Below are 27,970 nucleotides of genomic sequence, written 5' to 3'. Positions count from 1 at the left end.
AAACGACGCGTTGATGTGAGCGAGAAAAGCAACATGAGAAAGTTCATTGACTTACACATCCATCCGCTGTGCAGCCTTTGCCAATTTCTCACTCTGCATCCCATAATGCTCTAATGCTTACATATGATGTACAGCTGAAACAGGGGAAACGTGAAGGAAAGGGGGGTGAGCAAACAAAATGAGTGATCTACGACATATCATTCGCAGTCGCACTGCCGTCACCGGTGGCCACAACAGTTCGCTCTCTCCACTGTTCGGGGCGCACAAGGTGGGAAGACTCTCCATGCACAAGGCGAGTTAATGCCAGTGCGGTCAAAGCGTGGCGGAGCTCTCCACACGAGGGGTCCTTTTCAAGTAATGAAAGTGGTGGAACTGGTTCACCGAGTTCCTCCAGGAGAGTGGAAATTTCGTGCCATTTGCTATCTAACTGTTCCATTTCCTTTTGAACTTGGTTCAGGTCACGAGAAACGCAATCTTTCTCGTACGAAAGAAGGTAACGCATTTGCGTGGAGACCCTGCACTTCTCATTTAGGGAGTTAAAGTGAGTCTCATATATTGTTGAAAGGTCGTTCAGGCAGCGAGACCAGCACAATGCATTATCCTTGGCGTTTGTGGCTAAGCGGCAGAGCCGATAGTGCTCGTCCTTTTTAAGTCGGTTTATGTGGAACTGACATTGTTCAATGAGATGCACACGAACATCTTCCGACCGCTGAAGCGCCTCCCTAATAGAGCTTATCTTTGATTCCTGATGAACGGAAGCTGCGTTATTAAGCGAACTTGACAACTGCGTGTAGCTGCTGTCCAGCTGCTGTAGCAGCAAACTCTCTGCCAATATTTCCTGCAGCAGCTCCTCGTAATTGACCTGCTCAATGTAAAGCTCCTTCGTAACCTCCCGAATACGTCGAGCGCACTTTTCTTGAAGTTCCTCACTCTTCTTCGCACGATAAATCTTCCTCTGCAATGACGACTGCAGGCGATCACGATCCCGCTTGTAGAACGAGGCAATTTCCTCTATAGCCTCCTCTCGTCGATCAAGGCTGGTGTGCACGTCAGCTATGAACTGTGCGGTCTGATCCTCAATGGTGGCAAGCAACCTCCGGGATGTTTCATTACACTCTTTAAGAGCCCCCTCCATCACGCTCAGCTCCACTGCCGATGCTTTCATTATGGCTTCTATATCAATACCGTAGGTTTCATGAAGACTCTTCCGACCCTGCAACTCACCCAAAAGGGTTTTGTAGATGACTTCCGCCCGATCTGTTCGTTCACCCACAGGGTGCACATAACCCTTTAGTTCATGCAGTTTCTCGTATGCCGTCTTCAAATCTTTGCTCACCGTTTTGAAAGTCGCAGCAAATGCCTGCTCAGGTGCTTCACCCTTGGGGTTCTCTGCGAAAGACCGGGCCACGAAGGCAGCGATGCATCTAAATGGTCGATGAAGAGGCATTGAAAAGGGTACATCTTCGATCACCGCTTCAATTTCAGGAAATCTCTCCGACTGCGTTCGCTGGATTGCATCAAATAGAAGTGTTGTTGATTTGGGAAATTCGTTGCGACGCCTAAGAAGTGAGGCGAACAACCGACGCAGACAATGGGGGACCTTCGATTCATCAAGAAGTTCTTTGTCCGTCAATTTCCGCCCCTTCGTATGGTGGGCTCCCGACACAATGGGCGCCCTGCCACATGCCCTTTGGGATGAAAATTCAGCAACCGGATCAGTCCTCCCGTCCCCCTCTGCCGCTGCGTTTCCGTCAACTTTGTCCTCCGCTGAGCGACCCTGAGGCGAAATTACTGCATGGTCAGCGGCAGCAGGGCCATTTCTATCACTTTTCATTGCGTTGCTATTGTCGGTACCGAAGCCATTGCTGTCGCTTCTGACGCCTTCCTCATCACTGGCAAAAACGGGCAAAGTTTTCAGGCTGTAGTATTGTTCAACGCCCTCGGGTGTCCAAAAGGTGAACGTGCCTGTGGGAGCAACAACTTGGGGAATGTCCTCCTCTATAACCCGACGGCGCTCCTTATTTCGCTCGATTATGTCCTCAACACGCTTCCAACAAGCATCAAGCACATCCTCTAGCGCTTCACTGTGCTGTCGCTCAATTTCTGACCTACTCTGAAGGAAAGCAGCGACGCCCTCTGGTGTAAACGACTCACTTAGCACCGACGCGGCAGCCCGCTTCGTTTGCTCGGACTGGGCACGCTCCTTCCTATCATCCGGAGTTGTTGCACCTGGGCTTACCAGCTGCTGGAAAAAGTAGGAACTGATCTTTGTAGGATTGGGTATTGGCCTCCTCTTTTTCATTTTTCTAATAATTACCTTTGTTATCCGATATAAATATCTTTTTTTTAAAAAAATGACCAGAATTTGTGTTGATGAGATTGATCACCTCCCTCTTTCGCGTACCTCATCCCTTCATGATCAACACGACTGGGATGAATCATCGCAATGCAGGGGAATAAGCCAACAGCGACAAGACCTTTTTTTTTAAATTATCAAGTACCAAACCTGATTCCACATCCAAGACAGTCACCACTTTAAGACACTGCTCAGACGCGGTACTGGCCTAACTGCCTGTAAACCCAAGCTCCCTTGAAGGTTCTTTTTGCCGGCACCTCAAGCAGTGACTTCAAATCAACAACACGATGATGTCGAAATGGGGGCAAGAAGGAAAGTCCGTGCGCCCTGCCCACCACTCCAACAAACCCCTAACGTGGCACCACCTTCCAATTTACCTTTTGGAGCCCCGTCCGTAAATTCCAACCTACTTTACACACACCTGTACACCTCACAAATGCAAAACCAGGACTGGGACCAGCAGTAACACAGACAAGATATGTGGACAAGGCGGAGGGAAGACCAGAGGTGAATGTTCCGATCGCTCCGCGCGGGTAGTTTAGTGAGGGAATATCCCCAACGTAGACAGATCCGTCGCCCACAATATGCCTCCTGGATACGCAGCATCACTCAACAGTGTGGACCACAGGAAGGGCCCAAAGAAATCATAGCTGCACGTCGACTCTTCATACAGAAAAGGAATTTCGCCCATCTCCAGGGAGGTGCAGTATTCAACATCTGCGCTTGCGGTTGCCGCATATGTTCCCGTTCGCACGGATAACCGCGACGAGGGCCCCGTCGGTACAACTTTGTTTTGGGACACCTGCCGAATGACGGCCAATGCGCCGCCGTACGAGTCGGTCGCGGTAGAGTTTGCTATTTCTTCATCGTAGAATTTCGCAACGCTAAGAAGTGACTGGAGAGCCGTTTGGGCTTCAGAGCTATGACAACTAACTGTGCTCAGCAATTTCGCCCCTTCCTCCAAGTGAGAGCGTTGGTAGACCAGTTCGTATATGAAGGAATAATTGTTTCGGCAATCACCTTGCAACAGCCCTCCAACCGCCTCCGTTAATGCAAGAAGTTGACGAAGAAACATTTGAATTGATGTATCAGCGCTACTGCAACCCCCAGCCGGAGTTGTACCTTCTAACGTGCCCAAACAATCTCCTGCCCCGGAGCGCGCATGTTCCGCAGTCCGCTGTACCTTCCGCAACGTTAACAAAAGCAACCCGACCAAACGCTGAGAAGTGTACACGTCAATATCATGAACGAATGGGGCAAAGTTCGCTAGACATGGAATAAAAACAGCCGCCAGTGCTTCGTTTCCGTCGTTTAGCGCTCTGGCAATGCTGTGTACGATGATCACAATGCAAACGGCAATCACCGGGCACCTACCTACCAGACGGCCAACCTTGAATGTGGTCTCAGCTATGGTATTACTCATACGCTTGTTAATTACTTGATCTTGCGAACACACGAGCACCAATGTTCCCGTCATGAAGCTGATAAACGGGTAAGAAAATGCTGTCATCCTACGCACAATACTGGCAACAGCTTCAGGTGTAATCGCATCTTCAACGATAGGAATGGCGCATTGGCCACCATCTATATCATCATCACTTGAATTAAAACCGGAAGCCCAAGCCTCTGATGACGCCGTATAGCTCAGACGAAGCACTCCCTGAATAACCCCCAAAAATTCATCAGGGTAGGCAGTCATGACGGTGTGGATAAATGTCGGATTATCGTGAAGTAGGGTGTACAGCAAAATGCAAAGGGCAGGGCATCGCAATACGTGACGGTTAAACGTTACTAACAGGGCCTTGACCTGAATCTGGGAGGAGTCCCCTAAGCTTGCGATGTAATGTAGTGCCTCATTCGGTCTGTAGCCTTTCCCATACGATACAAGAACGGACAACAGCTGTGCGCAGTGCCGCCCAAGGTGATTCCCGCAGGTGATAGATTCATTTTCAGTCCCACCAGCGAACATATTGTAAAGCGTCCACAACGACGAATACTGGGCACAGCGGTATAACACTGGTGTCTTTGGGAGCCGACCTTCACCCCAGTCCATAAGTCGTTGCAGCAGCACCAGCACAAGCGCATGTAGGTCGCCTGACGCCAAAATAAGTCTTGTAAAGGGGTCTGTAAAGTTCGTGTCGCACGCAGTCGAATGATAAAGTGCAGTAGAGCACATGCAAAGAAGAAGGCTTACGACCTCACCATGTGCCTCCACTGTCGACACCGTCAAAGGCACAAAAACAATAAACTTTTCCAGCGCAATACACAGCTTACCTATACCGGTGGACAGCCACCTATTCATGAATACAGTGTCACTATCACCAGTGGTGCTGACCCGCAAGGCACCATGTACACTCTCCCCTAGATCTTCACCGATTGTCCACAGCAAGCGGGAGGCATCCCCACGGGAAGTTTCGCATGCGTGACGCACCACAAACTGCACAGCACGTACTGTGGTAAGAAAGATGTCACTAACGCCTTGACTGTAGTTACAGGAAGCATGTTCAACTTGTTTTAAGCAGAACCTCACAACCCACTGAACCTGAGATGCTTGGGCATTGGCAGGCATTAAGGTCTGCATAATTGGTAATAACGTCCTGTAGAGTTCAGCACCCGAACAGAGCTCCTTCCTACAGCGTCCCAAGTGGCTGGAAAAGTCCTTCTCATCCGGAGGGGAAACACCACGCGCCACATCCATGAAGTACAAAAGTGACTCCTTCGTAGACGTCCCTCCCATTTACACGCGGATATACTACGCAAGAGGGTGAGAATGGACGCAGAAAGTACAGATAGAAGGGTGAGAAACACCCGAAGAATAATTAAGGGTAAAGTGACAGGAAGTGCAAAGTGTATCTGCATAACCTTACTCGGAAGTATCTCCTGCACTTACTCTCTGCTTATTATTATGACGTACATTACCTAAAAGCAATTAGAATGCGGTGTAGCACCTCATAGCACACGCACTTGCTCAGCTCTTGTCCACCGAACCTCCCCCTATGCCATTACAAGAAACATGTATTTGGACGAAGGACCGAAACAAGAAAGAGCTGGAGGGCAGAAAATACCCCATAGTGCAAAAAAAAAAATGCCTCAGTTTGAACAAGGGAATAGCAAGACACTCATCCACGTCTACCACAGCCTCGAAGAAGAGCGTGACTGCGAGGCGAACGCGTGAATGACAATAAACTAGAGGTAGTAAGGGTAAGATAACTCCCTTCTGCGACAGCGGTTAATCAACCAAGAAGACCGAAAGTGCCTGCTGTGGGTCTCCATCCCCCGGCTCCACCGCACTACAATGCCACTACTCTACATTTTTCAGACTCCCACGGATGACTCCGTGGTGTACAGTAGGAAACAGACAGTGCAAAGAGACGAACCGACCCACTAGCCGTACACTGGAGTCTTTCATCTTTTATCCTCCACCTCCCCCCACACTCGCCCCGGTCCCTGACCCCCGCAACCGAAATCGCTTTTGTTCTTACACTCTCTTCTTGCGCTGTTGCAATTCCATCTTTCTCCGCTCCGCTCGGCTCAACCCCCCGGGGGCAAATCCACACCCCTCACCAGCCGCAGGCTGAGCGGGCGTGAGCAAGGGCCCTATGATTCCCCACAGCTTGTAGAGACCCATGACAGGGACAGGAAGATACAGCACCATGAACCCCCAATGAAACAGAAAACACAGTACCTGAACCACCCAGCACACCCAAAGGACGTCCTGCGCAAGGGAATAATATCCCAGCTCCTTTGGATCTGAAGCGTCCGGGCAATCCAATAACTCACCCTCCGCGTTGAACACGGGTCTTGCGAAATGCTTCAAGAGCGCGAGCGACGCGTACTCCTGCCCCGCCCAAAATGCTAGCGCGGCCAAGCTACCAAAACCTGGGAAAGAACTTTGGCGCCAAAAGGATACGAGAAAGCAGATCACGTTAACAGTGAGTGTTATCAGAGAAAACACCTGCATGCGGACAGCATTCCCACGCATGTTCTTCTTCGCCGTATCCTTGGCCATGCTTAATCTACGTAATTCTTTCCCAACGGGGCTGTAAGTAAGAGGTTGGAAGAAAAAAGCAGTGAGGTAACCGCCTCCAATAACTGCCTAACGACGTTTACCGGTATGCAGATATTTGGACCAACATAGAAAGTGCATTTCCTTCTTGGTGTGTATTACCGATGCCACCAACAGACCACACGCACCTTCCACCACCCCCATTCACAGATATCATACGCTCTTCTCCACAGCCGGCATACCATATCCGTCTGGGCGCCGATACCCCTCATTGAAGGGATCCAAGAATCCACTGTAAAAAAGTGCAAACAGCATGACTACAAGTGACAAAAGGAACCCGCGCTGTAACAATTCAGCATCTTTCACGGCATCCGCATTCGGTGTACGAAATTGGTTGGGGACACTACTCGCATGAGGATTCTTGGGAAACTCGTCAAACATTGCACAGGGAGTGTCATCGCTTTTCTCACGCTCCCTGCGCACTTTGTCATAATAGGAGCGATGCTGCCAGAAGAAAAAACTAGAGGCTGCAGTAAGAGAGATACGCAGCTGCACTCGGCGTTGCATTCGTCGTGTTGGAACCGAGGGATGCAATCCTTCACTTCCTCCCTTTGATGGCACTACAGTTTTTTTTTGTGTGTGTGTGTCCGCAACCTGTGACCAGAAGTCGGTAGACGCCACCGCAGAGGGGCAAAGCTGCTACTAAAAGTTAAAGGAACGGGGATGAAAAATAAAGACACAAACCGAGGATCATACCTCACGGATTTCATCCGACGCCCCTGGAGGGCGCAACAACAAACCCCCATCACATAGTATCAAAAGCAAAGTGAAGTTTGTGCCCAACCTAACAAACACGGGCAGACACGCAGTAGAAAGTATGCAAAAGAGCAAAGAGATGGATGGAAATGGGTAAGTTTGAAGAAAGAGCATGAATGCCCCCTCCCTGTTAGCTCCCCATAACTTCAGCGCAAATTTAACTAACTGGTAATACTCTCCTTGTTGGATCCCTGCAGCTTCAGGATCGAAGCACCTCCCTTTCATTATGTTGTGCAGGTAATTTATAAAATGCCTCACCTAGACATGTTGTATATCGCCCCATAGATGCCAAGGAGAAGCAAACAGCAAAGGATATACACGGACATGCGATCCTTATCCACCTGCTCTAGTGTGCGACGAAGTTTGATATTCAAGGAGTCCAACTTTGCGTGTATACCATCGACCTTTTCTTCCGTATCGTCGAGAAGACGCTGTTGTGTACACAGTTCGGAACGAAGTGTCAACGCGTTTTCTTGTAAACGCGTAACGCCGGCGCTGATTCTCTCCAATACCTGATCTATTTCAGCGTCACGCTTCCTCGTTTCCTCAAAAAACTGGAGAAACCCTTCAACTTCACTGGCCGAAATAAACGAGCCGACTTCGCGGTTTTCTGAATCGGCAGTGACCGCATTAGCTTCCGGCACCCCTGGAGTAGTTCCACCGACGTGTGTGCTCCCATCACCTATTGCTCCTGAAGCCTCGCCCAACACTGGGCCATTATGGAGACGGCGTTGAAATTGCTCGGTCTTATTAACAAAAGAAAGAAGTTGCATGTAGTCACCACGCTTCCCCTCCTTCATTGCCACCCGATTCAAGGCTGTGCACTCTTTCTTAACAGCACTCATATCCCGCCGGATCGAATTTGATATCTCGGCTCTCCGCGCTATGTCCATGGATTCCCCAGTCTCCGCCAGGATAGTCATACTCTCTCTTGCTCTCTTCATCAAGCAGGCGACATGGTATTGGCCTTTCTCGTAGGAACCCACTTCGTTGACACTCATATTTGCCCCACCGTCAGCCGGTAACGCTCCCACGGTTGAAAGACCGGCACCGCCGCACGCCTCGTGCAGGCGCTCCAGGCGTGTAAGCGCCCCTTTTACATCCGACATTGTCTCTTTAGCGTCTATCCGCTACTTCGCTTTTTCTCACCTTTGCCCCTTTGTGTGTGGTTACGAAGTAAGCGCCGTAGGGGAAAAAACAGCATCAACAGTAGCAACCATAATCATCGTCGTTATTTGCAAGAAAAAAAAGCGGGAGACAAGAAAGTCGTAGGAAACATGTCGCCGCAACACGTGCAGAAAGGAAATAGCGCTGCGAGACACTTTACGCACGCAACTGCCCATACTGACGCGGAGAAACAAGTCATTTGCGTAAAATAAGCACATTTATATGCATAAAAATATGAACAAAAAAAGCCTTACCTGTATTCCGGACGCGGTATAACACTTTCCCTCTAACAGGAAAGGCGGTTACAGCTGCGTTGGGACTTCCGTGACCGCCTTGTAGGCCGCTTCTCTATGTGCTAGCACCAGCCACCGGCTCCCGCTGCAAAGTGTGGTTTCCCAACGTCCGGAATGGCCCTGCTAAAGAAACTAGCCTCATCAACTTGTCTTTAATAGATTTCATTTCTGCGTCAACCAACGTTTTTAGCTCAATAAGGTGCCCCACTTCAGCTTCCTCAGAGCTGTGCAGCGCTGATGTGAGGCTGTCTTGTAGCTTGCCCAGCTCATCCCTGAGAAGCTCACCGAGAGCCTGAGTCTCAGTCAACTCCTGGTTAAGTGACTCGACACACTCCGCAGTTTTCGCTTTCACTTGAGCCCCCACGCGCCGTATCATTATCAAGTCTTCCTTCAACGAAGTGTTGAAAGCATCACGTTCGGATGCGTTTGTTCGCCGCATCTTCTCTATCTCCTCCTCCGCGAAGTGAAACACAGATTGAAGCTCCCGGCGGCAGTCTTGGCGCATTCGCGTAACCTTGCTGGTGGCGACCTCATTAAGATCGTGAAACATCCCCATGTCTCCGTTCCCCCTTCCCCCACCAGATGGGTGCCCCTCCTCTTTGATTTCCAAGAAAGGCATCCCCAATTCGTCCCGTTTTGCAGCCCGCCCTTCACCAGCATTGTATCCTTCGGTGTTCCCACGTTTCTCCGTCTCTGGAACCGACAGCGCATACAGCTTAGTGGAAGTGTCCCTCACCTCCCGAGCGCTTCCAAGAGGAGCAAAGTTCTTTCTAGCAGCAACCCAATCCCGAATACCTGATGCGCGAAAGGCATCGACCGTCGCCTGCGTTAACGAAACTGTTAACGTGTCCTTCAACGCCTCAAACGACATGATACCCGACAGCTGCGGTGGAACAACGTGCAAACGAAGTCCCAGTTTACGTTCCCTAGTTAGCTTCATAGAACGGATATGCTCATATGGAATTGTAATGTTGTCCCCGGTGTACCCCGGCATCATAATTACTAGCATAGATAGGGAAAAATAAATTTTCGTGGGCCCACATACCTGTATGCTGTCCACTTCAACAAGGATTGTTGTAAACTGCAGAATTCGTGGGACCTCTCGGTCAGCGTCGTAGGACTCTAGCAAGACCAGCATGTTTGTTAATAAATGCTCATCGTTTGGAAGCTTTGGCACACCCCTCTTCAGTAGCCCACACAATGAGGAAGTAGCTAAAATTGTTCCGTCGTGTACGTGAAGTCGAAACAGCAACTCAACACACTGAAGTCGCAGATAGACATCAGTTGTTTTTTCAAGGGTCTCCCCCAAACGGTCGCACTCCACCTTCATACGATCTTTGTTTGCCTTTGACCCACGTGTGAGGGTGATGAGCACGCTTGCACATGCTCGGGGTTGACGGTAGTCCCCATCGCGCTCCACCGCAGCGGAGAGGAATTCCAGGAGAATCTTCACCAGAACATTACCGAGCCGATCCTTCAATACAGGAATGTCACAGAGGAACTTTAAGAATGTTAAGAAAAGCTCTACGTCCACTTCAGCAAGAAGGGAAATCCGGGATGGTGAGAAGAGGGTTTCACATACATCTGCCAGCAACGACAGGTGCTGGCCCTCTTTACATGAACCGAGGAAAGCGTTGGCTATCCTTTTCGGTTCTCTGTCCGCTACGTGCACAAATAAATGAAGAAATACCTCGAATGAGGAAACCAACTTGTAGCGCGTGGCGTAAAGCCATCTCTGCAGAAGTTTTCCCAATTCACAGAGGACTAAAGTAACCTCTACATCAGAAAGGGGAAACACACAAGCGCGCACCTCGTCCGTTGGAAGCTGCAACAACTCTTTTACGCAGGTCATTGTGGGTCAGTTAAAACCTCTTTCCACAATATTCAATCTTTACTTGGAGCAAAATTCCCTAAAAGTTGTATATTGCCTGGTCAGCGCCCTACAACGATGAGGCTGAAGAAAGAGGAAAGAAATGCACGGCTGAAGACCACAGGCACGCGGTTGGCAAACCCCTCCCAAGGATAAAGTGCTAAAGAAAAGTCCAAGTAACAGGAACATGCCCTCTCAACAGTTCACAAAACGTTGCATAACAGCCAATCATCACTCCGTATGCCCCATACTTCACCCCTCCGAACAAACAGGGTCAAAAACAACAGAACGTAGAAGCAGCTTAATACTTTTCTTTCTGAAGAGTGCCGCGTTCATTATTCACAAACACACGTGGCGAAAGCAGATCCAGTGGTAGGGACACTTTTCTCTTCGACACCGCAAACTACCTTCAAATGGGAATATGTTCGACGTTGGCGCAAGCAGCTATGCAGCGCTGGCGTCTAGCAAAACGAGCGGCGACTAAATACACGTTGACATTTACACGCTGGAATGCACAATCACACGTCACATTAGCGACAAAATGTCAGGGTAACTCACAAAAAATGTCATGCACAAAATTTCCAGGCCGCCCTCCTCCGGCAATGACAAATCTCTTCAGCGGCCTAACATCCGATCGTTGCAATATCACCACCCATTTCATGAAACAAGCATCTTCGCCAGTGTCCTTACAGACAGTAACATAATACAGGAGCCCCACCCGACAACGTTGAATATTTACCTGTTTCCCCGGTTGTCACTCCCTTAGCCTTCAGTGAGTTACAAAAAATCTGCGGTACACAACTTCAACTAGCATAGAGGGGGGAAACAACATTTAAAGGTAACTCAACCGAGAACAGCCAGTCACTCGGCTGGAGCAGGCCACCGCCATTAAAGTAAGAAGGGGGATTCTTTTTTTTCTTTTTGCTTCACTCAAAGGATACGTCAAACCATCTTCACATAGTTAATAACGGTAGATGCTCAGATGCTACGGTCTTAATCATGCATGGGTAGGGAACACTGAAAGTCGGATATAGACACTCATCTCACTCAATATTCGTCACACTGTCTCCTGACTTTATGCACTCTTTTGCCTCTCACGGGGGAGTCGCCCCAACAAAGGGATGTAAACGATAACTTATATTCCTAGAGGTTTATATAGTGAAAGAACCGTCGGTGTTCACTACGCAAGTCAGCACACCCTATATTCACACTGCCTTTCGGACAAGGGTTGCGGCCTGCACCACGCAGTTCGTCGCGTGACATAAAAACAAGGGATAATTTGGTGGCGAGATGGCTATCGACCATCGAACAAACACTGCGCTGTACGTTCCCAAAACACCGGTCATCAGAGGGTCAATCTCACTGGGTTTGCGCGTAGGAAGATTAACAATGGCAGCAAGGGGTATAAGCCAGTTTGCTGCCGCACCAACGTAACCAAAACGACGAACTGCCGTTGCAGACACCATTTTCCTGATCAGCTTCTCCGCGCTCTTGCGTAGTAGAGTTTTGTTTATGCCCTAAGCACCTCCCTTGTAGTTTGTTGAGCTAGTGAAATGAATGGGGTACACGATATGTGCATTGTTGGGTAGGAGAGGGGTGCACGGGCGCTAGCTTCTTGACTCGCGCCGCATCCCAAGCAGAGAAAAACAACACAAGAAATTAGAAGGAACGTAGATATGATGCAGTCGGTTTTTGTATTGTTTAGAAGGCATCTGCGGTGTTAGGATTGCCGTTTCTTTTTTGAGGTCGAGGTCTTTAATGAGCTTAGAAGATTATCCACGTCATTCATGAGCGGAGGAGGGAAAAAGTACCCGCTTTTAGTGAAGTAACGTCCGTATGGCACCACCTTCGACGATGATGAGTGCACTTCTGGAGCGCCGAAGAAACAAGGAGGCCCAACCACCTGCGCTTCCATGGTAAGCGCTGACGAGTTGGGTACCTCACCCAAGCGAATGCAAACCCGATGCCCTTTTAAGGTACGAAGGTAGTCCTTCGCCTCGGTAGAAGCTGAGCACGTGGCCAGGAAGGCAATATTGTCCGATTTCTGTCTGCAGTCACAAACGTAAGCACACAGGGTGGCAGCACCTGTAACCCCAATGAGAGATAATGTAAGCAACTTGTAAGGCAGTAATACGTCTTTGGCGAAATATATCGCGCAGGCCAGAGAGAGGGCACCAGCCAAAAGCGAATACGCCAATACCTCCCCACGCTCTCGACGCGCATTCCCTTCAAATGCACCCAAATGATTGAGGTAGTCATGAATGTTTCCTGCGATTGCACCCTTTACGGTTTTAACATCAGTAATAGATGGATATTGGTGAACATTTTTACTGTAAAGTTCATATCCATATACATGCTTTTTGGTCGCACTAGACTCACTCATCGCTCAGCTACTTGTCGTAGTAATCGAAATTTAAGAACCAAATTTACTCAGCAACGGATTAACACCTAAAACCTGTACCCAACAACGGCACAAACGATGTCGAAAAATATTGCAAAAAAAAAAAGGAAAAGACATGATTCATAACAGTGAAGCATACGCCGCGCCGCACCAAAATGAGAGACAGTGCAAAATAAACTGAACAGCAAAAAGATTCAGTATATTATCAGCCGAAGGAATTCTTTTAAATTTAGTACTGCCTACGGCAACAAGGTAGGCCATGATGAACGACCAGTAGGCTACAGGGTAACACAGAATGATACCAGCCATACCCAGTGTCATAAGACTCCATAAATACTTCCAACAAGAATCGCTAAAACGATTGTGATCTCGCACAGCGTTGCCTGCCCTTTAGTATACGACATCCTCTGAATGACGAGCCCTCGCCCCCAGTGCCGCATGGAGCCCTGAGCACCAAATTCACAACAATTACCAACGGGTCTGTACGAGCGCAACTACTCCTCACTAACGGAACTGACCGGTGACAAGAACACAAAAGAAAATTATAACTATTACCACTAAACAATCTCACAACCATAGGTGCTTCATATTCTTCGAAAAATAGAATAACTATCTTGCTTTCAGCTGTGTAGGATTAGCAGATCTTATGTGTATTGTATGAGGCTCGTTCGTAATCGCGCGCGTCTTTCCCATTGCCCAATCATAGCTACGTGCGTACGCAAGCAAAGAGCAGTCGGCACTAATGTCTCCGGCAGAAATCGAGTTATTCCTGTTTGGCAACTTCGGATCATTTTCATAGCATACGTTGCACCTCTTTTTATAATCCCAGACGGCAATGCGACCATCCCCACCACCAGTTATCATTCGTCCGGTCTTCGAATCTATCGAGCAGAAATTCGTTTGGTGCATATAGAAAACATTGTTCTCTTCAACGACATGAGCTTTAAATGTGCAGCCACTTTCTTGTCTCAAAGGAATGAACGATACCCTCCCCTCCGAGCTCCCAACGGCAACCCCATCATGCTGAGGTGAACAAGCAACACATCGTAAACTGAACTTCATCATTTTGGGGGGGTCCAGTTCCATCACCTTCGACATAAACTGCATGTTAAAAACGTGCACTTTGCGTCCGGTGACGCATGCGGCCATAGGAAACGATCTTTGCGCATCAAGTGCAAATATCGGCTCACCAAGTAAATCCTCCTTAACAGGTCGCGGCTGCTTCATGTCCCAGTATCGTAACTTACCATCCCAACTTCCTGTTATTAACATGTCACCTCCGGTTGGTGACAACACGTAGGACAGGCAACTAATCGGAAGGTCGTGGGATGCGACAACGGTTTTTTGACCAGTCGTTAGATTCCACATCGTTGCGCTCTTGTCACACCCACCAAAGAACACCCTGCCATCTTCCGAAAACGACATATCCAAAATTGGGGCGCCACTTTCTGCAAGGCTTAACGGTTTGGAACTAATGGCTGCGCTTCTGGACGAATTATCAACCTGCCATACACGACAACTTTTGTCCCATGATGTTGCGCCTACAAGCAACAGCGGACATCCTGCAGGGGAGAAACGGATCGAGCTTATGGTATCACCTGGTGGACTTTGCACCTCGTGTGCACCTTTACCCTGGTCGCATGAGTAAAACGGAAACATACAGATTGGTCGACTTACCTCTATTCTACCTAAATAAAACCAATCGAATGTAGTAAAAAGTGCCGACAACACAGTAAACTATATACCGCAGCGATCAGCTCGGCTACAGTAATAGAACCAAACGACGCCCGCATACGGTGGTCTCCTACGCCACACCCTGAGGAACAGTTGAAGAGACATAGTAAAAAAAAAAAAGTAGCTTTAAACATTGGAGAAAAGCAAGAGGAAAAATATACACTTCAACAATTAATAAAAAAAAAACTTCGCTGTCACGACATACGTTTTTACCTGTCATCCATCCCCCCCCCCTCCCCAAAGAAAACAAATACGAGAGCGCCAACAAAAGGAAGTGTAGCAAAAAGGAAACGACGATGAGAAATCCCGTCATCACGAAATTTCAAAGAAATTTTGCGGTGGACAACCTTTTTCACTCCACGCCGTCCGCTCCGCACTCAATGATAAACCCTCACAGGAATGTTGAAATGGATCGACGGCTATCCGTTCAGCGAGAAGCTGTTGCAGCGTCTCAGAAATTGTCACACGCGCTGCTTCAAGGTCGTCAGTGTCTTCGGGAGAATAGCGAGCTATTTCCTGGGGGGGTTCGTCGGGAAGTACGGACGTCCCGACGGAAAAGAGATACCTCATAACGCACCCAGGATTATCATGTTTCATCATATTAAACGACTCAACAACATACGGATCATCTCCGCTAAGGAGAGAATTCCAGCAGCTATTAAAGTACCTCGTAAGCATAACAACAAGTTGCTCTTTATACAACATCACCTCCATACCGCCCATGCGGTGAAGCGCCACGATGGTCCCACAGCATGCCTGTGTCAAAAAGGCAACGACAGTTTCCCGAGGAGTAGGCATCGGTTGCCCCAATAAATGAATAAATTCACAGTTGATTTGTCTACACCCCTTTTAAAAAAAAAAAAGGTTTAATTTTCAGCTGATTAGATTAATGAAACGAAAATATAAAGTTTAAATAACTATGATGAAAACTACCCGGAAATGCAGGGACAAGAAACACATTAAAGGGTCACATACAGAGAGAGAAGAAGAGTGAGACAGAGTCAATATTTTTTAAAAATCACTACTAATTATTAAGGGGGCACACATGCACCGAACCACAAGTGAAACTCTCCCCGATATAGTCAACGAACTAAAAGAGAACATGGAATTCAACGATATTAGACGCAGTTTTTTATTTTAAAAATGAATATATGCGTAGTACGACATATATGAACTACTAAGTGGATACCCCGATAGACCGTTCTTCAGTCATCGAAAAAAATAAGAGTGTAAGCTGAACGAAGCGATATAAAACGTTGCTATTCAAACTATGCGGCACACTCCGTCCACATAAAACAACCAGCTGCAGCAGCAACCTTTTGATCACGTTTTATAGTGCTGCCTACGGCAACAAGGTAGGCCATGATGAACGACCAGTAGGCTACAGGGTAACACAGAATGATACCAGCCATACCCAGTGTCATAAGACTCCATAAATACTTCCAACAAGAATCGCTAAAACGATTGTGATCTCGCACAGCGTTGCCTGCCCTTTAGTATACGACATCCTCTGAATGACGAGCCCTCGCCCCCAGTGCCGCATGGAGCCCTGAGCACCAAATTCACAACAATTACCAACGGGTCTGTACGAGCGCAACTACTCCTCACTAACGGAACTGACCGGTGACAAGAACACAAAAGAAAATTATAACTATTACCACTAAACAATCTCACAACCATAGGTGCTTCATATTCTCCGGAAGCGCCTCATGAGGGGAAGTACCACCAATATGCCCCCAGTCAAATCAGAGAACCACCCACTGACGTGCAGAGCACATAGGTCAAAAGCTACGTCTTGTCCTCTCAGCAAGGAGAAGTGCAAAAGCACAACACCACGCGCGCCGACACCCCCCCCCCTCCCGGACAACGACTGACCAAGTCACCGCGCAACGCCGTGGTTGATGATCGTTGGAACACGCACCTTTTGTCTCGGCAAAGATTCAATCACAGATCAAACGACAAAAAGAAAGAAGTCAAAGACTCGAGTCATACAAGTAAGATTAAAGAGATGGAAATACCCCCGCAGCACCCTTAGTGCCAAGGCTGTGCAACCGGTAACCAAACAGATGCCTGATGGGGATGGTCACCACCTCAGACTGACACTATAACGCAGTAAAAGGAAGACAAAAACTAGCAGACGCCACCATTCCCCATAGGGACACACTTCAACCCTCTCCTATTTCCCACGGACGATCGCAAGGTCCTGGGAAACTAGTGCGTCGGACACAACTCGCCGCAAACTCACAGCACAAACGCACTGCCGCGTAGCACGGTCGACCGACTCACGGTTACCTTCCCTTTGTGCTTCGTCCTCGTCCCGTCGCTTCTTCACGCACAGCTGCCAGCGCCTATGCCGTGTGTCAGCTGCCTTCTGAGCGGCGGGCGGCCCCCAGCTGCGAGTAGGAATTCACAAACGTCGCACGGAACATCCTCACTTCCTTCGTTTTCCGTGTCGCGGGTCGTCAAGCGTTTGCAGTCGTTAGTGAAACTTCCGTTAATGAGGAATTTAGAGGCGCATCCACCAGTTGTGGGGCGTCGCCGCATATTATCCTCTGGAGGCCTTCCGTTCGTACAAAGTTGCGCTTGTTGACCATGTGTGCAAAACCGCTCACCCGACACCGGTACAATCTGCCACATTCAGTGTACTTAACAGGACCAATCATGTGCGAAATGCTTTATGGGTTCGAAGCCGTGGGCAATTTGGCGGCTGGAGTATTGGATAGTCTGAAGGGAAGCTGTGGATCACACCTGTGGCGTTGTGGAGTCACTTGTGGGTTTATTTCGGGTACCAAACATCCATAATGCCAAGAGATAACGCCAACACGGAAACGCGACAACGCTGTCTCTTCCTCTTGAGTCACCGCTCCCTCGAGTTTTCTTAGGAGTTGCGTTCCGGCGATCCAGCACCGGGGCGCATCCGCATGTCCCTCCTCAGAAAATAACAGGCGTTTCACGTAAACCACAATATCCGGAATCCACTCCTCGCTCGGCGTGGGCGTATTGTAATCGATGTTCAAAAGTTCGCCGCACGCGCCATTCTGCGTCACGACACGGTTGGTAAATACGAACTGCAGCCCCATGCTCACCCTCCTGCGCCCGCATTTTTGCGCTCAGCCGCCATAGTTCTCGCAGGAGCGTGTTGATAATAATCAGTGGGTCTCTTTCTAGCACGGTAAAGGGACAAGGAGGGTCCCTAAAAATCGACGGTCTGCTCGGCGTCCTCTTGCACTTTGGGAAAATCTCTATCACTTTCCACGGGCGCAATTCAGGCGGGAGAGATACCGTACTGCAACTGTTCGCAAGCGAGCCTCTCCCCCTCCATGTCCTAAACATGAGTTCTTTTCAGCGTTTAATATCGCGGCTGCAAAAGACTCCTCACAAACAAACACAAACCCACCGGCCCACACCTCATAGTGCGCGCCCACTTGTACGAACCGCCTTCTGCCCATTTCTCGGAAGCTTCCTTTTTGATATCGTCAGGGTTATCAGCGCACACAGGCTTTATCTGCGTGTGAAATAGCGGTCGGTAGCTGTGGCGGAGCGTCGATGTCTCTAGTGGGTGTTCGCGTGGCTCAATGCGGAGGTGGGGGTAGGACCGCATGATGCGGGAATGTAGGACTCTGACTGGGTGTTTGCTGCGGTATACTTCCTCAGCACTACGCCGCAAACATCCGCCTCGTGACTCACACATCAGCATGAATTTCATGCTGCGCACAAGAGTGGTCGTCTTGAGCGGCAGGAGGTTTGCTTCCAGCAGAGAGTCCTCTTTGCGCGTCCCATGCGGTATGCCGGCTGTGATGCGACTGGCTTTGTGTTGTGCTGATGCAAGGAGGTCGCGACTTCGTTCCGAAGCGTCCCAGTACCATACCTCAATGCCATACATGGTGTGTGCCTGTACGAGTGCTAGATAAAAAGCTCTCAACACTTGTCGTCTTGGTCCCCATGTAGAAGCTGAGATGGCTGCTATCTGCAGTAGTCGGAAGTCCATCTTGCGTCTCGTTTCGGCCGCATGTGTTGCCATCCCTTGCAGACACTGGAATGTTACTCCTAGAAGGTTCGGTGTCCTGTCAGCTCCTATTCTTTCGCCGTCCAGTTGTAATGTAAGGGGGTGGCGCTCTATACACCCGAAGAGTGTGCACTTTGTTTTCGCTACGTTGACAGACATGAAGTACTCTTTTGACCACTGTAACGCCACGTTTAGGCCGCATTGTAGTGTGTGGTTGATGACATCCCTCTCTGTGTGCCTCGCAAGTATCGTCAGGTCGTCTGCAAAGAATCCGTGCTGCAGTAACGGCACTTCTGCAAGGCGTTGGCTCAACGAGTTCATGACAATAATGAACATGATTGGGCCAAGGGCAGTTCCTTGTGGCACTCCTCGCTCAAATGTTCTGCTTCTGGAAAGCTTCTCCTTGAATCTCACTCTTCCAGTTCGGTTACTCAGAAATGATACACACCACTTCACAATGTGGGGTGATACTTTCATTCTGTGCATTTCCCTCGCAATTTTGTCGTGGTCTACTGTATTGAATGCCTTAGCGTGGTCGACGAATACAGCACCTGTACGAGATTGGTGCGTGGGACGGCAGAGGGCAGCGCGGACGTGCAGGAGTTGTTCGAGCGTTGAGCATCCGGGGCGAAAGCCTGATTGCTGCGGCGCCAGCTGGGACTCAACAGTGTCTCTAAGTCTCGTGGCAATTATGCGCTCCATGACTTTACTGAGACAGCTCGTGAGCGTCACAGGCCTGTAAGAATCGAGGTCCTCCGCCTTTTTTCCGGCCTTCAGGATGGGGATGATAACACCAGTCTTCCATGCAGGCGGCACGACTCCCGTTCGTAGGCTCTCATTGAATAGCCTCAGAACAACATTCTGCGCTGTTCTGCCGAGTTGTTGCAGTACCTCGTCGTGCACATAGTCGGGTCCGGTTGCTGAGTCGCTTGGTGACAGTTTCGGGACACTCTTGGGCCCCGCCGTCGCGGTCAGTTAGTATTCGTTAGCTTTCTTCCTAGTCGACGTTGGAGGGTGTGAGTCAGGATGTCAGAGTTCCGGCATCGAGCAGAGGTCAGCGAAGTGCTCGGCTCGTCCACAATCCGTGATGGTGGCCTGATCCACTCGAAGCATCGGCATAGTTCTGAGCGGTCTGGGTGCATGCACCTTCGCCATCATATGCCAGTCTACTAATCTGACGGCCTGAGCCATGAGCGCAGAACGGTCACTGCTTTGTTTCTGCCCATTCAAGCAGCTACCTGCGTGTGCTGGTAACCGTCCCCTGCTTACTCAATGTTATCAACCCGCAACCACTTCGTGAAGTTCCGAAAACTCAGGTGTCCAGTGCCGGGGGACATCCCCATCTACCAAGCGGGACGGTTGCAGTATTTGGAGGAGCTGAAAGGATTTCCGGCGGGAGAGGGCGGCACACACTGTGAGCGGCTGACGCAGTTGGGGTTGGCGGGCTGTGGTCTCCAGGGTAGTTGGGCGGCCGGTGTCTGCAGAGTAGAAAAGTTCGGGGAAAGTAGGGACGTGGGATCGTCATACCAGTTCTGATGGTGAACACACCAGCTACTGAGAAAGCATAATTTTGGCCGGAAACAACCACCACCGGGTGCGAAAGTTGATGGAGTGAACTATCAGCCAAAGGCTCCACTGCCTTTTAGACAACAAACTACGCGAGCAAGAAAATGGGCTACAACCAAAGCCTTAGACAACGGCCACCTGCGGCAGCTGCTTGGAACCCGAAGCGCTGGGGGAGTGCCGGCTTGTGCTAGTCGCATTGGTGCATCAAGCTCATGCTTTGGATTCGCTGGATCACATGCTGCCGCCCACGAATTTAAGTATTTGGAGTTGTCTCTTACGTAACGGTATCCGTCAACAGTTCACTCCCAAAAGGACGGCGAGCATTGGCAGCAGCAACTGGATATCGAGAAGAGTCGCTATCAAGCGAGTTTCCGCGGAGATTGCTGTTCGGTTCAACTACGATGATTACAACTGTGGGTGAACAGCAGTTGCATTAAAAGAATGCCGGACTTCCAGTATTAGTTTCCCATGACCAACCTGACAATGGTGCACCCGGGGGCTGACCATCGTTCATTAAGGCCCCGTCTTCAGTAACATCTTGCCAGTGGTTCGAAGCATACAAAGCCTTTTTTCGCGGAGGAATTTACAGGGAAAGAGAGTATTTGTTTGCGGCAGCAACCCGATACTCACTGAGCGTCAAGGTATTTGAAAACAAGGTAAAAGAAAAATGTACAACGAAAGCACTGGGCTTAACCGTCAAACTTTCGTGTCCACAGCGAAGCTTCCTCAAAGGAAATTTAAAGGTGTAGCACGCCCGCTCCTCAGATTGAGAACTCCTTTCTCGACAGTGTGGGATTCAATAGCCCGAGCACTGCGTACACCCCGACTCGGAGCGGCAGGGAAACGATCATGCAGGGAATCGAGCACCGCCACATTTTCCCTCATTTTTTTGGAAGAATGCGGTGGGGTCACGACGGCAAGTAACCAACATGATCACAGGCGTGACGGGTGGAGAGAGCGGGGAAGATGCGGTTGAGTTGGCTCAGCTGATCATCGTTAGGGGTGTAGTTTGCAAGAGGGGAGTGGAATGTTACCTGAAATGGGAAGCCGTCGATTAAACATTCAGTGAAGTCATAAGAAAAGCCGGACCTTCTGGACTACCCTATGCATAACGAATTGGATGCTGCCAAGTGTTAGTGTAACAAAGTGGGGAAGACTTACCGCAAAAGGAAAGCTTAGTGTGGATCGTTTTCGGGGTTGCAAGCACGGCCCTATCCCTCGAGTGGGCTGAGGGAAGATGCGCCGTGCGAAGAGAAAAATAGAGGTGTCCGTTGCCATCCACCACCAAACCTGAACAGAAGGTTCTGCTGAATTGGATATGCCGAGCGGTGGAGAAACTTTCATATTTGATAAGGCAGAAAGACGGCTGAGTTACGCAGAAGGATCGGTAAGCTGCCACGTGACTTCCGAGGAGGGAGGGCTGCAATGAAGATTGTGCTTGAAAGGCCTCTAAAAGAAACGGCATACAAGGCAAAGGGTGGGGTCCGGGTTAGAGACGTTCAACAAATTCGCATCGTCCCTCTTTTCTTTAAAGGCGGAACCAACACGTATAAAAGGTAACGTCCTTCGCCCTATATGGAGAAGGGATCGGTGCAGCTCGTTAGGAATATGCCCCTATAAGTGCATTATGTTTTCTATTGCTCTAATTTTTATTGAAACTAATTACCCGGCTACGGGGGCGGGTCTACAACCGGAACACCCTCCGTGCGGCACTAATACCGTGATATAGTTGTCGATTCAAAAGGCATCAGCGGTGAATACTTCAATTTTAACGCAGCAGTTTGAGGGCCGTCACGCACGGTATCAACGCTTTCTCTCATACCCCTTCTGCTAGGAAAGATATGGAGGCGGCGCGGAGACAAGAGAAATTTCCCGCTTGGTTTTTCTTCTGGCGCAACGAAACGGTTCGGATGATATCTGGGATGGCTGAGCGACTGCATCAACCGAATGAGAGACGCGGTTGGTGCAGAATAGAGCAAATCATGAGGAGTCGTCGCCCCCTACACACACACACATAATGTGAAGTTTAGTCGGAACAGCTCATACCTCGCGTGGTGGATAAACGTTTGGCGCCCAGTGATACGCCCGGGCAGTGATGCGGTATCGTTCCAACGATTAACGTGGGTTGCTCATGCGACGGGGAAAAAAATCTGTAGAAAGGGTTGGACAAGGAACGAGTTGGAAAAACGCCTCAGAACGCAATGGGAATGTCGGGGATTGTGCATATCCTTTGTATGCGCGTGACTGTCCAGGACGCCCAAACACCCGAGAGCGCGCGCCATCAAACACAGAGGGGCGCTGCTATCCGAAACGAGCGACACCCAATGCGTGCACGTGTGGTTGTGTGGGAGAGCGCGGGGGGGGGGTGGGTGGGTTGGGTGCAATGTCCTCGTTGACGGTTTTGGCTTCCCCACTAACTTGGACGCTTGTCAATGCGTATTTCACTCGGGTCCCATCGAAGCGTTTCGGACTTCCATTAGGCCGCCAAAGCCACCCTTTTGGTTTCCTACAACCATCAACAAGTTGAGCGTCGACCACCCTACTGTCACCTGCCCCTTTTTAGCGACATTGGCTCTTAACTCGCAAGTGGCTGAGCTCCAGAAACTGCAAGAGCAGTGCCACCACACTAAAGCACAGGTGCCACATCATCCGGCATAGCCATTCCCCTCCGTGCACAGCAGCCCTGTTGATCAGGAGCTTCACTGTTATCGGGTAACGCAATCTGCTTCAGACGACGCCCTGACGGCGTACGGACGTGCTTGGCAGTCCTTCAACAAGGCCAGGGGTAAGTCCAAGGGGTGAAAAACTTCATTCGTCGGTGAAGCTCTTCCACCGTATGAAAAGGCAGCAGTCACCAAGCAGAGCAATGGAAGGCTAACTGTCATCTTGCATTTAATTCAAAGGGGAGGGAATTCCACAAGATGGGATGGCGTAACTGTGCACCGATTAAAGATAGATACACAGGGGAAAAGGGGACAAAGGTACCGAGCACGTGCGCACACAATAACAGTAAGAAACTGGAAGTAGTAAGGTGAGCGTATAGCGGAAGGGTGGCAAAACCATTCTCCGGGAGAAGCTTTTCCCCTCTACCACAAAGCGCAAAGAAACCAGCGAGGAAACAAGGTGGGAAGCAGAAAATTGGGAATAGACGTAGCTACAACGAAAAACAAAAATAGTATTGATAATGATATCGACCCTACCGCCATCGCATGGAACCGCAATCGGTTACTTCTTGTTTACACGGGTGCGTCGCCCACACGTTTCCAAAGTGCTTTTGTGTGCCATACTACTAATTACACTATGAGACTCCGCGCACACCCTTCCTGTTTACTAACTTCAACTAAATGTACATACTCTTTTTGTTACACAAAAACAAGCACACTCACGTTGGTGAGTGAGTTGGCGAATGCTACCTGAGGGTTGCAGCCAATACATATTGCCAACGCCGGCGGGGCACGTTTGCTGACGCATGATTGAGGTCCACACCGCAAACGCGTACACATCAAATCACGTCATTTGTCCTTCGAGGGGATCCGTGCATCTCTGAAGTGGTAGCTGCTCGCGCCTTTGAGTGTCCTCCTCGCGTCTACCCACGGAGACTCCTGTGTCTCAAGTGGCCCGCGGAGCTGCTGTGGCACTACATTAAAACCATTCACCACCATGTCCATAACGCGCCCCAAACTTTCCTTCTGTGTATGCCGTAACGCCTCGCAGCGTTTCTCCCACCCTCCCATCCATTTCTCCCACATAACAACCAGATAGGCGGCGAAAGCAGATCCCCGACACACGCGCTTCAATATACTTCTTGTACGGATATTTGTTGCCACCTTCTGGAAGATAAGTTTGGCCATCTTTTGGTTTCGGTCCTTTTCCTCCCTTCGGAGCATCACCACCGCCTCACGCATCCACGTGGGCAGGGCTCCCCCATGCTGCAAGCGCCTCGCAGCAGTTGCGTACGGTAGTATTTCGCTGGAGAACCCCTGATTAAACAACGCACTTTGCAGATGGTGTTTGACCTGAGAGACGCCCTCCCGCACGTTCCGTCTAGCGTCAGAAACTGTGCTTCCAAAATCGTATCTGAAGACTCTGGGTGTCAGACACGCGAGGTCCCTGGAGTACTCCGGTGGCTGAAGCCGTCTTAGATACTCCAAAATCTCCTCACAGGAGTTGCTCCTTACCGCGCCGTGCGTGGCCCCGAGCCTCGCACATCCTAACCTTAAGCGCGGAACCAAGAATCCTGGGCCGGTCTTGTACGGCACAGGGGGTTGGTACTTCCTATCACCCTCCTCGGCAAGTGGGGCACAAAACATCGCATCACCAGCAACCGTCCAGCTTGAAAACCTCTCCCTCCAACCCCCACCACCCCCTTTGCTCATATGCGCATGAAGTGGCCGAGGATTCTGCTCTGTGTTTCCATCGCCAGAGTCCACGCAGGGGTGGCCAGCGAGTCTCCACATTTCTCGACGCATTGCTTCCAGTGGCTCTTCCCACACCCCCGTGTCCACACCTGTGGGCGGAGTGGGATCAGATGGCCAAAGAGTGTACGATCCATCCTCCAACTCATTATCGCCCCTAAATGGGTAGGAGAAGAAGTGCGAATCGCCCTGGTTAGTGCCCGACTGGCGTGGAGTCCTTCTTTTTCCCAAGTCAGCTAACCGCCTTTGTACATTCTCGGGCTCGGATGCGTGCATGTGTTCTTCTCGTTCCCACCACTGTCCTCCTCCACCTCCTCTCCCTTCTCTTTGCCATTGCTCTCGTCCCTGTTTCCACAAGCGGTCCTGTCCTTGACACTGTTCTTCTTGTTTCTGCCAACGTTGCCGTTCCCGTTCCCGTTGCCGTTCCTGCCCTTCTTGCTTCTGGTCGAGTGCCGATAGGGATGACCTACGACTACCGCAAAGGGATTTGCTTGGGCGTTCACCCTTTTGCACGAGGGCCCTGTCAACGTGTTCACTTGTTGATTTCATAATGGCATCGTACAGCCGATTCTGCATCCACTGCTCATCAGTTAAGTTAGGAGACTCTGGGTGACGCTCCAAAACAATGCCTTGTTTCCCGAGACGGTCCAACACCTCTTGCTCCGCCACCCCCTTCACTACCTCCTTGACAACAGCTGATAAGGCCTGCTTTGTGCGGGTTGCCGCCACTTGCTGGCCAGTGCCCGAGTGCTTTTCGAGGGCATCAACACATTTCCCCATTACGTCAAACATCTCGTTCATTTCGTTGATCATATTATGGCATGCATCTCGTAGCGTGGACACCTCCTTACTCAGGGCCCGAAACGCACTGTTAACCTTCACCCCGCCCCTCGCAGCCCTCCTCTTGGTCCTCGCGCTTAGTCGTTGCTCTGTTGCCAAGCTGACTGTTGAATTACGGGTTCGCCCTTTGGTAGCAGCACTCGTCAGGCGGCTAGCTGCGCTGCGGTGGGCACTTCTCCGGGAGCCCGCAAAAGAGATATTGGACCTATCGCTTCCCCGTGCTGAATACTTTTTAGCCCTGGTGTTAGCGTTTTCGACTCCCACTCCCTCGAAGGGAGCTTCATCACTTAATTGTGAGGGGGAATCCACCCAGCGACCGAGGTGGTGAGTTTCGCTGTCCGAATCACCATCTTCAGAAGAATACACGAGTTGGGAGCATTCAGATCCCTCGCGGCTTCCCACCTGATTCCACCCACCTTCGCTCGCACCGCTCACATCACTTCCACTCAATGCTGCCGTCCTGATGCGGGTGGACAAACCGCCGACATCTTCAACAGCTAAATTCTTACGAGTCGACAACACAACCGCAGCGTGGTGGGGCAACAGCCCGTTCTTGTAAGAAGTTTCCATTCCTTGTATTGGCATTCCAGGGTCGTTGAAGTCAACGTTTCCGCCGCCCGTTTCAGCTAGTTCTCTCGCCGCAGCGGAGGACATCTCCGTATACCCACTATTCTGAGACGCGGTTAGCAGACCATTAGGCAAAACTTGCCCCATAAGAGAGTGCAATGGGTGCCCCAAATCACCTGACAGGGAGGTAAGCGTGCGCGTAGCATCCTGCGTAGTAGTAAAGAAGGAAGTCTGGTTACCAATCAAGGTGCTCATTGGAGAGACTCCGGAGCCTTGCAACACGGCGGTCCTGGAAGCGCCAGCAGCCGGGCTTAGGTGTGAATTGGAGGTGTTCAGGGACTCTCCGGGCATTCCGGCAACTTCTCTCCCACTAAAAACCATGGACATATCCCTCTCTTCCCCACAAGAAGCGTCCTGTGAGAATTTTTTGCTGGCACCCACACACGCACTGTGGAAACTTACGTGCTTGTGGGACACATTTGCATCATAGTCAAGCATTGCCATGCTCCTGCCAACTTCCCACTCCATTAGCTCCTGCAACTTTTCACATTTGATGAACGCACGCATGAGGGCATCAGACAAAGGTACCTCCTCCGCCAACGTGCTCGCTCTCTCTTGAATACGCTCAAGTTTATAAATCGCCTTACTGCTCATAGTTCTGGAAACGGAAACATCCCGCTGCGACTGATCAAGATCTGGAAAACTCCCGGTTATGTTAGGTTGAGACATGAATTTAAGCGTCTCGTCGCCAGGCTTCCCTTCCAGCGAAACTTCACAAAGACCATTACCACCGCAAACAACAAGACTATTTTCCACGGAAGCAGGGGCACCGTCGTCTGCGCGCACCGCGGACTGGGCAGCTGACACACTTTTCTCTGCATCTCCCGTGAGTGCCGTGAGCTGAGGAAGAGTCTTGGTTTGCTTCTGTGAAGCATCAGTTACCACATCCGCCTTAGATTCAATGTTTGCCTCTAGAGTTTCTTCTGACTTCAACTCCCCCACCTTTTCCGTGTGAGTTAGGAGTGTTTCCACCATGCTTCCGTTGCGAGAATTCGACATCGAGTGGGCGACCACAGGCCGCGCGCGGACTCTTTGCGCTGCTTTCACAGTCTTCTGTTTCTTCGCGCTCACAGGGCCCATGTTCAACGCGACGCGTAGTTTCTGGCAATCCTTCTCCATTTGTCTGTTTGCCTCAATGAGGAGGCGCATGTCTCTGAACACCTCGCTCTCGTCTTTTTTCCCACTGCCTCTAAGGCCGTCGCACACGCGCTGCAGCTGCCTAGCTTTCATGGTATTTGCCACACATTCCGCCTTGAGGGCCTTAGCTCGGGCCTCACTCATGCACAGAAGTCGCGTTACCTCAGCCAACTCGCTCTGAACTGAGCTAAGCGTTGTTTCCAAGGCAGTGATGCGCTGCTTCTGTGAAGCTTCAATATCGCCCAATAGGCGGATGCGCTCCTCCAAGACTTCCTGGACTTCACTAGCTTTGAACACCCTTCCAGCACGACAGTACACAAACTTCTTGACGATATGCTCCACCTTTTCGTACGTGTCCCAGTCCCCTTCACGAGAGCCACGGCGATTCTCGTTGAAGTGAAGCGCCTCTTCAATCTTTTCAATGTTGCCGTCATAGAACTCCATATCCAGCTCACGCTTGCGCGCTGCAATCTCCTGCTGCTGAGCATTCATCTCCTCATAGTCTGCATATACGCGCTCGAGAAGGTTCCATCGTTCCCCATCTGAGGGTTTCGCCTTGCCGAGTACATAATCACTTCCAAAGCACTGGGCCATTGTTCGACAGCAGCTCCTCAGGCTTGCCTTGCCTTGCCTGTGCCTTCCCCTTTCCACTTTAAATTTTTTTTTTCCTCCAACAGCAAACACAAATTGAATTATCACTATGCTGTTAGGTCACTTTGTACCTATCCTAGGTCAC

At 50.1% G+C, this 27,970-nt stretch overlaps 19 protein-coding genes across 19 annotated transcripts, besides 2 other annotated features; 4 read left to right on the top strand and 15 right to left on the bottom strand.

The window, feature by feature from the left end:
* Positions 1-187: 187 nt before the first annotated feature.
* Tb09.160.2470 (hypothetical protein, conserved) lies at positions 188-2,302 on the bottom strand (the record flags this gene model as incomplete). Its single annotated transcript, XM_798598.1, has 1 exon — positions 188-2,302. One exon carries the CDS (start codon positions 2,300-2,302, stop codon positions 188-190), a length of 2,115 nt encoding a protein of 704 aa, XP_803691.1.
* Positions 2,303-2,894: 592 nt separating this feature from the next.
* On the bottom strand, positions 2,895-5,093 carry Tb09.160.2460 (hypothetical protein, conserved; the record flags this gene model as incomplete). The annotated part of the gene is made up of 1 exon (XM_798597.1): positions 2,895-5,093. The coding sequence occupies one exon, from the start codon at positions 5,091-5,093 to the stop codon at positions 2,895-2,897; it is 2,199 nt and encodes a 732-aa protein (XP_803690.1).
* Positions 5,094-5,834: 741 nt separating this feature from the next.
* Positions 5,835-6,365, bottom strand: Tb09.160.2450 (hypothetical protein, conserved; the record flags this gene model as incomplete). Its single annotated transcript, XM_798595.1, has 1 exon — positions 5,835-6,365. The coding sequence occupies one exon, from the start codon at positions 6,363-6,365 to the stop codon at positions 5,835-5,837; it is 531 nt and encodes a 176-aa protein (XP_803688.1).
* Positions 6,366-6,575: 210 nt separating this feature from the next.
* Positions 6,576-6,929, bottom strand: Tb09.160.2440 (hypothetical protein, conserved; the record flags this gene model as incomplete). Its single annotated transcript, XM_798594.1, has 1 exon — positions 6,576-6,929. The coding sequence occupies one exon, from the start codon at positions 6,927-6,929 to the stop codon at positions 6,576-6,578; it is 354 nt and encodes a 117-aa protein (XP_803687.1).
* A 183-nt stretch (positions 6,930-7,112) lies between these two features.
* Tb09.160.2430 (hypothetical protein, unlikely) lies at positions 7,113-7,403 on the bottom strand (the record flags this gene model as incomplete). Its single annotated transcript, XM_798592.1, has 1 exon — positions 7,113-7,403. The coding sequence occupies one exon, from the start codon at positions 7,401-7,403 to the stop codon at positions 7,113-7,115; it is 291 nt and encodes a 96-aa protein (XP_803685.1).
* Positions 7,404-7,432: 29 nt separating this feature from the next.
* On the bottom strand, positions 7,433-8,287 carry Tb09.160.2420 (syntaxin, putative; the record flags this gene model as incomplete). The annotated part of the gene is made up of 1 exon (XM_798591.1): positions 7,433-8,287. The coding sequence occupies one exon, from the start codon at positions 8,285-8,287 to the stop codon at positions 7,433-7,435; it is 855 nt and encodes a 284-aa protein (XP_803684.1).
* A 60-nt stretch (positions 8,288-8,347) lies between these two features.
* Tb09.160.2410 (hypothetical protein) lies at positions 8,348-8,563 on the bottom strand (the record flags this gene model as incomplete). The annotated part of the gene is made up of 1 exon (XM_798590.1): positions 8,348-8,563. The coding sequence occupies one exon, from the start codon at positions 8,561-8,563 to the stop codon at positions 8,348-8,350; it is 216 nt and encodes a 71-aa protein (XP_803683.1).
* A 130-nt stretch (positions 8,564-8,693) lies between these two features.
* On the bottom strand, positions 8,694-10,490 carry Tb09.160.2400 (hypothetical protein, conserved; the record flags this gene model as incomplete). The annotated part of the gene is made up of 1 exon (XM_798589.1): positions 8,694-10,490. One exon carries the CDS (start codon positions 10,488-10,490, stop codon positions 8,694-8,696), a length of 1,797 nt encoding a protein of 598 aa, XP_803682.1.
* Positions 10,491-10,921: 431 nt separating this feature from the next.
* Positions 10,922-11,212, top strand: Tb09.160.2390 (hypothetical protein, unlikely; the record flags this gene model as incomplete). The annotated part of the gene is made up of 1 exon (XM_798588.1): positions 10,922-11,212. The coding sequence occupies one exon, from the start codon at positions 10,922-10,924 to the stop codon at positions 11,210-11,212; it is 291 nt and encodes a 96-aa protein (XP_803681.1).
* A 501-nt stretch (positions 11,213-11,713) lies between these two features.
* Positions 11,714-11,974, bottom strand: Tb09.160.2380 (hypothetical protein, conserved; the record flags this gene model as incomplete). The annotated part of the gene is made up of 1 exon (XM_798587.1): positions 11,714-11,974. One exon carries the CDS (start codon positions 11,972-11,974, stop codon positions 11,714-11,716), a length of 261 nt encoding a protein of 86 aa, XP_803680.1.
* A 254-nt stretch (positions 11,975-12,228) lies between these two features.
* Tb09.160.2370 (hypothetical protein, conserved) lies at positions 12,229-12,891 on the bottom strand (the record flags this gene model as incomplete). The annotated part of the gene is made up of 1 exon (XM_798586.1): positions 12,229-12,891. One exon carries the CDS (start codon positions 12,889-12,891, stop codon positions 12,229-12,231), a length of 663 nt encoding a protein of 220 aa, XP_803679.1.
* A 627-nt stretch (positions 12,892-13,518) lies between these two features.
* Tb09.160.2360 (poly(A) export protein, putative) lies at positions 13,519-14,568 on the bottom strand (the record flags this gene model as incomplete). The annotated part of the gene is made up of 1 exon (XM_798585.1): positions 13,519-14,568. One exon carries the CDS (start codon positions 14,566-14,568, stop codon positions 13,519-13,521), a length of 1,050 nt encoding a protein of 349 aa, XP_803678.1.
* A 387-nt stretch (positions 14,569-14,955) lies between these two features.
* Tb09.160.2350 (hypothetical protein, conserved) lies at positions 14,956-15,441 on the bottom strand (the record flags this gene model as incomplete). The annotated part of the gene is made up of 1 exon (XM_798584.1): positions 14,956-15,441. The coding sequence occupies one exon, from the start codon at positions 15,439-15,441 to the stop codon at positions 14,956-14,958; it is 486 nt and encodes a 161-aa protein (XP_803677.1).
* A 470-nt stretch (positions 15,442-15,911) lies between these two features.
* Positions 15,912-16,067, bottom strand: Tb09.160.2340 (hypothetical protein, unlikely; the record flags this gene model as incomplete). The annotated part of the gene is made up of 1 exon (XM_798583.1): positions 15,912-16,067. The coding sequence occupies one exon, from the start codon at positions 16,065-16,067 to the stop codon at positions 15,912-15,914; it is 156 nt and encodes a 51-aa protein (XP_803676.1).
* Positions 16,068-16,948: 881 nt separating this feature from the next.
* Positions 16,949-20,181: a repeat region.
* Positions 18,089-19,545: a repeat region.
* Tb09.160.2330 (hypothetical protein, unlikely) lies at positions 19,922-20,185 on the top strand (the record flags this gene model as incomplete). The annotated part of the gene is made up of 1 exon (XM_798582.1): positions 19,922-20,185. One exon carries the CDS (start codon positions 19,922-19,924, stop codon positions 20,183-20,185), a length of 264 nt encoding a protein of 87 aa, XP_803675.1.
* A 959-nt stretch (positions 20,186-21,144) lies between these two features.
* Tb09.160.2320 (hypothetical protein, unlikely) lies at positions 21,145-21,273 on the top strand (the record flags this gene model as incomplete). Its single annotated transcript, XM_024642640.1, has 1 exon — positions 21,145-21,273. The coding sequence occupies one exon, from the start codon at positions 21,145-21,147 to the stop codon at positions 21,271-21,273; it is 129 nt and encodes a 42-aa protein (XP_024498427.1).
* A 44-nt stretch (positions 21,274-21,317) lies between these two features.
* Tb09.160.2310 (hypothetical protein, unlikely) lies at positions 21,318-21,680 on the bottom strand (the record flags this gene model as incomplete). The annotated part of the gene is made up of 1 exon (XM_798580.1): positions 21,318-21,680. The coding sequence occupies one exon, from the start codon at positions 21,678-21,680 to the stop codon at positions 21,318-21,320; it is 363 nt and encodes a 120-aa protein (XP_803673.1).
* Positions 21,681-22,346: 666 nt separating this feature from the next.
* On the top strand, positions 22,347-22,742 carry Tb09.160.2300 (hypothetical protein, unlikely; the record flags this gene model as incomplete). Its single annotated transcript, XM_798579.1, has 1 exon — positions 22,347-22,742. One exon carries the CDS (start codon positions 22,347-22,349, stop codon positions 22,740-22,742), a length of 396 nt encoding a protein of 131 aa, XP_803672.1.
* A 985-nt stretch (positions 22,743-23,727) lies between these two features.
* Positions 23,728-27,828, bottom strand: Tb09.160.2290 (hypothetical protein, conserved; the record flags this gene model as incomplete). Its single annotated transcript, XM_798578.1, has 1 exon — positions 23,728-27,828. The coding sequence occupies one exon, from the start codon at positions 27,826-27,828 to the stop codon at positions 23,728-23,730; it is 4,101 nt and encodes a 1,366-aa protein (XP_803671.1).
* Between the last annotated feature and the right edge of the window lie 142 nt (positions 27,829-27,970).

The sequence above is a fragment of the Trypanosoma brucei genome, chromosome 9 (assembly GCF_000002445.2).
Source record: "Trypanosoma brucei brucei TREU927 chromosome 9, whole genome shotgun sequence".
Lineage (NCBI taxonomy): Eukaryota > Euglenozoa > Kinetoplastea > Trypanosomatida > Trypanosomatidae > Trypanosoma > Trypanosoma brucei.
The sequence above is the reverse complement of the archived record's forward strand: the minus strand, read 5'-3'. Positions and strand labels throughout refer to the sequence as shown.